At 33.9% G+C, this 8,882-nt stretch overlaps 1 protein-coding gene across 1 annotated transcript; it reads left to right on the top strand.

Moving 5' to 3' along the window:
* The first annotated feature begins 457 nt into the window (after positions 1–457).
* LOC106665147 (protein LSM12 homolog A-like) lies at positions 458–1,966 on the top strand. The gene is made up of 3 exons (XM_014391365.2): positions 458–847; positions 922–1,755; positions 1,856–1,966. Exon 2 carries the CDS (start codon positions 1,218–1,220, stop codon positions 1,728–1,730), a length of 513 nt encoding a protein of 170 aa, XP_014246851.1. The 5' UTR covers positions 458–847; positions 922–1,217; the 3' UTR covers positions 1,731–1,755; positions 1,856–1,966.
* The last annotated feature ends 6,916 nt before the right edge of the window (positions 1,967–8,882 follow it).

The following is an 8,882-nucleotide window of genomic DNA, read 5'->3' as shown; positions in this document are numbered from 1 at the left end:
AATAAAATTCAAACAAATTGTTGTTATTTCAACATCATGGTGGTGATAGTTAAAAGGTTTAGTCATGGATTACAAATTTAAACGAATAATTATTCAGAAATCGTGAGATGCGGTCTGGTGTGATGTAGGTTTCAGAAAAACAGTTTCTTTATCGTGTCAACGTTTTGATCTTTATTGAGATCATCTTCAGGGCTCAAAGTGTTTGTCTTCTGTGTAATTGAGCCAGTCTTGCGTGTTGAGAGTGCCTACATCAAACCAGACCGGATCTCACGATTTCTGAATAATTATCGATTAACGGTCACTAATCACCACACAAATTTATACGAAATGTGAAATATAAAGCGCAAATCGTAAAAATTACTTGCACGGATCGGCTCAAGTCTATCAAACTATATGTTAAAAATTTTATGTTGTAAACCTCATTAAACATATGTTTGTGTGAAATTTTCAAATTCTCGGCAAGATCATCTGCATTTGATTGTAACAACTATACCGAACGATTTTTCCATACAGATTTACGTGATATTTTGTTTGATATAATCTAGTGAATGACCTTTGTCGTTCATAGGTTTTCCCGCTTGGCCATTTTAAATCAAAAGATAAATGAACTTTCGCCATTCATTAAGCATACTTATCGGCTTATAAGTCTCTCTGAGATAAGATATCGACTGACCGCCCATCTGTACAGCCCTTTGGTAACCTTACAGTTGGCCTTAAGTTTATCCAACAGAATTTTATATCTTAGTGACTTGTGATGAGATACCGGTTTGTCCGGGGTACTTTGTGTTTTTAAAAACTGAGGTTACTGTATCGTAACTTGTTTGATCTTTCGGCAGCCATATTTAAGGTAATGACAATGATTTTTTGATTTTTAAATATATTAAAGAAATTAAATTATAAGATCACATTTAATTTTTACAGATGGCGTGGCGGAATTCATTTTTCAGTAGAGTATGAACGAGAAGACGTGAAGGTAACTTGAGTGGAATTTATATTGTTTACCTTATTATTTTTCAATCATTGTGTCGGCCTTCCGGCCGGAAGGTGACATTGCTCGTTGGAAGTTTAGGCAAAATTATCCAGTAAATCAAATTCCTTTTGTTCCCGTTTATGATTTCCAATGAAAAATAGTATTTTAATCATGTGGTAGGCGCGTAACCATGTGTATGTAACGGCAAATATCGTTGTTGCGGAGAAAAAAATCAAATCTTGAAACAATGTCAGAGAACGAGGAGCATTTTACAATCGGGGATGTGATCGAGGTGGTCAGCATGGAGAACGAAACGATCAAAGGGGCGGTGGAGAATTTCGACTGGAACACCGGGCTGATGGTGCTCAAGAACACATCCAAAATCCCAAAGTACGGCAACTTCTGCGTCCTAGACCTGAACTTCGCCAAAAGCGCCATCTTGAAGAGTGTCAACGGGAACAAGCTGGCCAAGGAGCTCGACCTCTGCCTCCTCCTACCTGAAAACGACCAGAAGTGCGGCTACACCATCCGGAGAGGATCTTCACCGAGGGGCGTCCTCCTCTTCAAATCCCTCAAAAGGCTCATCGACGACGTCTCTTGGCGCGGGGCGAACATCCTGGTGCTGCACGAGGTCGTCGTCAGTCCTCCCTACGACACGTCTTGCATCACAGGCGACGGCAGGTGCATCCCCTTTGTCCAGAGGATCATACAAAACATCGTGGCATCCGAGGAGAAGAAGCCAAAATACGGAAACATGTAGATCCGTTTACTTCACTTACCGAAAGGTAAACATCCCACTTTCTTTCATTAACAATTAGGTTAGACTTTAAAAAAAAACCATATGATTTCTTAAAATTTTGTTCTAATGTGATTATTCTTTTATAGGCTGGACTTACCTATTTTATAAAAAGCTTTGGCTACAAGAATAATTTTTCATTTATAATAAATTTGAAGCAAGACATGGTATACCAGCAGAATTCATTTAAATTTAATTTAGATATTTGGCAAAACGTCATGATGCCATAATTGGTAATTCTTTTTACGTTTTAATATTTTCATCATAAAGAGAATCTTTTTCTTGAAATACAGAACAAAAACTGAAGGGTGGAAGTACTAAGTGTATTATCTCTCAAAAATTGAATGTTTTTTGCTGTTTGTTCAATTAATATTGAGCTTGTGATTACGGATAAGTAAAAACAATCAGTCAATAGTTTTGGACCTAGGCCCAAATTTTCATACTCCATCAAGTATTACTTGTGCAAGTGATTTCCTTCGACTTTCATTTTTCGACATGGTTTAAGTGCAATTTGAGTGATAAAAGGTACTGGAAAATGTACATTCAAATATAAAAACCGGGCTCTCGTCTTTTGTTATTTATTTGAACCTAAGTGTAGGGATGTGTTTTTATAGTTATAATTATTACAATATAATTATTTTAATGTACACGAAATCAGAAATTTACGTATTTTAATAAAAATTGTTTAAATAAGAAGAAATTGTTACAGAACATGATTTTCCCGCGTTTTGATGAACTTGCTTTGACACAATACAATGAAACAATTTTTTTTTAAACCCATGAATTTCCTATCTCATTTCCTCGGGTAAACATTAAAATAAGTAGGTTGTAATTAATACAATGATAAAAATACATATAGCGTGAAATTAAGAATTGAACAAAATACGAGTAACCGGTTTTTTGTTTGTGAATACTCGACGCGCACAAACTTGATAAATAAGACAATAATAAATAAACAATATAAAAAAAATAAATAAACAATTTCTTATTTACAGTCAAATGCTTATGACAAAAACTATTCATATGTAATGCAGTGAAATTCAGTAATAAAGTTTAATTACGTGTGAAGTTTGTAAATTTTTAAGACTTATTTATGCTTACTGTATATAATCCATATTTCTGACGTTGTTACTCCTATTTTTTATAAAATCGTATGATATTAACGATGTGAGATCAGTGCTTCCTTGTGAATCTAGACTTTCAGAATGTTCAAGACAAGCTGATTAGTGCTGAGACAATACCGTATTATCGACTGAAAGCTAATCAAAGGATTTCCTCTGAACCTTTATTTCTTGTAATAATTGTTTGCAAATAAACGAGTTCTTATTTACAGTCAAATATACACATGCCTATCACCCCTGACCGGAGAACACTTTTATTTACCGCCATTGTTTTGCCACATTAGTATTTATTTGGTATTGAAAAATATCAAATCTCAAGGGGCAAATTAAAAATAAAAATTCTTCTCAGGAAAGTAGTCTGTACTAGGCTCACAACCCTCTCGATGAGATCCCGGAGTGTTTCATGCTTTTCTTACACCCCCTAAGCGGTTCTTGACCCAAACCACTTATTAGATGATTTTAACGTTCAAAAATGTTTTAATAATTATATATATCAATTCTTGAATATATCGGATCGAAGAACTTTGATGTGTTGTATCAAACTTAGTAGTGGGAGTGCTGTTAATTATACAGTCGTCAAACCTTGTTAATTAATTACTTTGTAGGTTTTTGCAATTTCTTTTACTGGTGCAGCCCGATGCGTAAGTAATTATAAACCAGAATCGACATAGTAGTGGAATACTATTTGAATATAATTATTTGGAGGTCGTGAGATGCGGTCTGGTGTGTTGTAGGCTTTAGAAAAACATTTTCTTTATCGTGCCAACGTTTCCATCTTTATTGAGATCATCTTCAGGCCTGGGATTTATAAACATTGTTTAAATTTTACAAATACATGTAGGATGTGAAAAAAATGAATTTATACAATGCTAGAAAATTTTTGATTAAAAAAAATAATTTATACAAGGCTAGAAAATTTTAGATTAAAAAAAATAAATTTTTACAATGCTAGAAAATTTTAGATTAAAAAAAGAAATGAATTTATAGAATGCTAGAAAATTTAAGGTTTAAAAAAATGAATTTATACAATGCTAGAAAATTTTAGATTAAAAAAGAGAAATATATTTATACCACGCTAGAAAATTTGGAATAGATGGATTTTGAAGGGGTGGGGAGAGAATTCGGGAATACAAGAATATTTTGTATGAGGAGTCGGCTTCTTTGAGGAGAAAGGAAGCCTTCCAGACACGGAAAACAAACACTCTGAGTGAGTACAAATACTTTGATTGAATCTAAAATTTTCTAGCATTTTATAAATTCATTTTTTTAATCTAAAATTTTCTAGCCTTGTATAAATTATTTTTTTTAATCAAAAATTTTCTCGCATTGTATAAATTCATTTTTTCCACATCCTACAAGTATTTGTTAAATTTAAACAATGTTTATAAATCCCAGGCCCTGAAGATGATCTCTATAAAGATCGAAACGTTGGCACGATAAAGAAAATGTTTTTAAAAAAACCAGACCGCCTCACGACCTCCAAATAACCAAGTAACGGTCACTTTTCACCACAAATTTGAATATAAATTTTACACTTTGTAATGAGCTGGTTAATACGGGTTGTGAAGTTTTATTTGGAGTCAAACCACACCTCAAGGTAATTTATTACGGGAGTCTACTCCATTTTTCCTTTCTGAATACAACTACTTGGTCCTACATGGATTACTTTTTATGAGCAATAGTGAATGATTTTCTTCTTTGTATCTTTCAACAATCTCTGCGCCACTCTATTTACATAGATTGCACAGCCTCTCCAGGATGATTTGATGAGTGCGGTGACAATCGCAAAAAGTGCCAATTCTAACCTAGGAACTTCGACAATTCATCGATATAAATTATAAATAGCGAGGGTCCTGGGACAGAACCATGTGGGTCACCGGTAGCTACGTTACAAGCCCTTGATCCAACATATCTTCCATTTTTACAATGAATTTTCGCCGTCTGGGTACATATCTATGCTGTCTATATACTGTGGGAATCCGTGTTTATAATTTTATAGTGTAAAGTTAATGTACCATACAGTGTCAAATGCTTTATGTAATATGGTCGGATCAGTCTGGATAGTTGGGCTTGAGTCACATGAAAGCCCGAAGCCTAACTGTTGTTCAAATATCACCTGAAATCCAAGTGTTTCCTTATTCTGAAATCAATGACATTTTCAGATATTTTACTTAAGGCGCTAAGCCAACTGATGTTAGGACAGTAGCTGAAGGGATCTACAGGGTCCAGTTTTTTGTAACATTATGATTTTAAAATTCTTCCAATTATCAGGTAAACGTTTGTGACACAGATCTGATTAAATAGATAAATTGCGTATATAAATTGGTTTATTTTGGAGCATGGTTTTTATTAGTTTACATTTATTTGGGGTTTTAGTTGGGGGTCTTTATTTTAAATCTCGTTTTACCAGATTTACCAAAATATAAATGAGGAAAAACGTTTTTCGATAAAGTCCCTTGTGTGGGAAACTGAACCCAGGGTACAATTGTATGAATTTTTTCAATTAATTTATCTTTTTATGTAAGGTTTAAGTAAAAAGTTATCCGAACGGGTGCGGCAACATAAGTATGATTGCAATGATGAAGAAATGCCGGGAACAGCACTATCCAAACATACACACGCTAAGAAACATAATTTTGACTTCGATGGAGTCAAAATTGTGGCTTCTGAACAAAATACAGGTCGTAAACTTTTGAGGGAAATGATATCTATTCATCAGGACAACATGGCCTGTAATTTAAAAACAGATTTGAATAATTTACGTGTGATGTACAGTGGGATCCTAGAAAAAGATAAGGTCTCTCCCAAAAGATCGTAACAATACTTGCATACATATTTATTTAGTTATAAATTATAACATGCTGTGATAACATAGAATTACCAATGTATTAGAAATTAAAATCTTGTTTTTAAAAATTGTGGTAAATGATTGTTATCATTAGGTGATAGTGTGGGGAACCTCCCACCTGATAACGTGATAAACACAATTTTCTAGTTAAACGCCTGTGATATTTATGTACAAAAAGAATATTATTTATTGAGTAATTGTTANTAACATTTTATGTTTGAAGACCACAACCCGAATCCCAATCAACATCGTATGAAAGCTGGTTGATCGCACAACAAACATTAAAAAGTTAGTGTCATGAGCGGGTCACTAACTGTTTCATTTCAACCAATACCTTACATAAAAATATTAATTAATTGAAAGAAGTTATTTGGTCAATCAGAACACGAAATATAATGCATGTATGTATTTTGTTCAGAGAAAAGGGTAAAACGGAGTTTAGTGGCTTTCTTAGGTTCAGAAATCCTTCCCACTTTGTTCTTTAAATAAAGGGTTCTTACAATTTAATAATAATATTTAGAATTTTAATAAACTCTGACTTTGTACAATTTTTGTTTCTTTGTATATTTCATAATATGTACATATAAATGTTTAAATATTGCGTACTTTCGTAATGTTAAATTTCTTTGCTATAATTTATAAGTTTTTGTGAATCCATGCTGTGACTATATTTTCAAGATGAAAAATATTTATAATGATAATTAACTAAACAGAACCCGTAAATTTGGTAGTATATCATTTGAGAAAGAGTGAAGTTTATTAAGTCGATACCGGTCTGATCGAACACCCACACTCAGTCAAATCTGTTTAATGGTCCAACTAATAATTTAATTAACTCGATGTTATAGTAATATTTAATGTGCCGCAGTAAATAAATGAGGTAGAAATATCTTCTTGTAGATATTTCGGTTTGGATCAAATGGGTAGCATTTTGAAATATCGGCCGGCAATCAATTATCCAGCCCACATACTATTTTTCCCCCCGAATAATTCACACCCCAGGCAGGCCTGGGGGATAATAACAATATTCAAAAGCATTTCAGATGATTCGGCAGGAGTTGCCACAACTTGACAAAACATATAGATCAAAAATAAATAGGGCAGATTGTTGCAGGGTAGGCGTTCCGACCTTGGCACGGGATCTGATCCCAATAAAAGTTATTGTCGGCCGAGTTGCACAACGTTACAATCATGGCAGTTCTAACGGTAGGTACTCGTCTTTCGGTTATCTTCTGTTCCCGTGGCAAAGGTCAAACCAAGAATTGCGTTTCGCAACGGCTGTCTGATCGATTATTTGTAGGTTTTCTGGGCCGTTAACTCTCTGGCCGAGTCGGAGCACGGGATTTCAAGAAGGGCAATTTAACTCGGCAATACTTTCCTCGTCCTTTTTGAAGCCGATGCGACGATCAGTTGACGCCCGTTCTTCAACAACCGTCGTCGTAATAAAGTCGTTACTCTTGAAAGACAGACATACCTTTAATAAAGACATCAGCCGGTGCATCCCGTCAGCCGACTTGAATAAATCGTAAAATCAAAATGGAAAATCCTTGTCGCACCCACGAACACCTGCCATACCGATTTTATGTACGTACATGTGGAACGATTCATATGTTAATCACGGCTGCATCACGGAACAACAGAACTTCGACACGTCTGGATTTTATTCCTAGGTCTCGAAAAACCCCATCATCAACAGTGTATGATCGCTCATGAATATACCGAATTTAGAATAATAAAGTTTAATAAGATGCTTTTCATATCCAAGAGATACTTAATATATGCAACGGTACATTTTTTAATAGCTCGCAACAAATTGTATCAAAATTGAATTGAAAAACATAGAAAATTGTATGAGACAAAAATATTTCAATTTAATCAAATAATCTTTTTTTTTTAATATTTTTGTGTACATATGTATATAACATATTATATTTTCTTACCTATTTTATTGTATGTTTCTTATTATAAGTGGCTTTTCAGATGTAGCCTGCTTTGAAATGTCGTCAGAAACCTTGCTAATTTTTGTAATTACTATATAAAAATTCTATCGAGCAAATGTTGCACTAAATCAGCCTGCATTATAACAACATACGTTTAACCTAAACTATATGCATTATATTTCGTGGTCCGATTGACCAAAAAACTTTTTTCAATTAATTAATCTTTATGTAAGGTATTGGTTGAAATGAAAAAGTCAGTGTCATGAGCGGGATTCGAACCCACGATCTTCGGCTTAATACGACGCTGCTCTACCATGTGAGCTATCGTGACTTCGATCTTCTCGGATACCACTCCTTATCTCAACCTACTACCGAATTCTGGCTCCTTTTTGCCCGATCGTGACACTGACTTTTTCATTTCAACCAGTACCTTACATAAAGATAAATTAATTGAAAGAAGTTATTTGGTCAATGGGACGACGAACTATAATGGATTTAATAAGTAAAATGGAGCATATCTTACCTCAAAGCTCTCCGAAAGCTATTTCAATTGTCGCCGAGAATCGAATAGATTACACAGCATTTGAAAAATGGCAAAAAGGAGGGAAAATTGGAAAGATTATAGGTTGAGATAGGGAGTGGATCGAAGTCAAGATAGCTCAAGTGATTAGAGCACGGTGTATTGAACCGAAGGCCATGAGTTCGAATCCCGCTCGTGGTACTGACTTTTTCATTTCAACCAATCCTTACATAAAGACTAATCAATATGTTTCATATGTTCTGCAAGAAACGACATAGAATCCTATTAATTTAAACTGTTTTATTGTTTTGTGTCTTTTGTTTTGTATTATTGTATTTTATTATAATAACATGTACAGCAGCTAATTGGAATGTACATATAAATATAATAATACCCCTTACATATTTAGAAAAACGGGTGAAATAAACATTAGAATGCGTAACAAAATCTTCCAAGTAATAAAGTCGTGTAAGACCTGATGAAGTACTGTTTGAAAATATGAACAATAAGCCAGTTACAGACACATTATACAGAAAAGAAAAGTATTTTAAAAATGCCAGAATCTAGTATAAACTTTCGCTCAAAATAGAATTTATTAAGAAATTTTTTCTTTTATGGATAGTTCTCTACAAAATAATAGCACAATTCACAGTTGATTGTCAGCTCAAACTTGACAAACAGAACGTA

The sequence above is a fragment of the Cimex lectularius genome, unplaced genomic scaffold (genome assembly GCF_000648675.2).
Source record: "Cimex lectularius strain Harlan isolate CLEC.00 unplaced genomic scaffold, Clec_2.1 scaffold138, whole genome shotgun sequence".
NCBI classification, from domain to species: domain Eukaryota; kingdom Metazoa; phylum Arthropoda; class Insecta; order Hemiptera; family Cimicidae; genus Cimex; species Cimex lectularius.
This window is presented reverse-complemented; position numbering and strand designations above follow the sequence as displayed.

Coding starts and splice junctions, on each gene's coding strand:
- LOC106665147 (XM_014391365.2), top strand. CDS start 1,218: ATGTCAGAGAACGAGGAGCATTTTACAATCGGGGATGTGATCGAGGTG.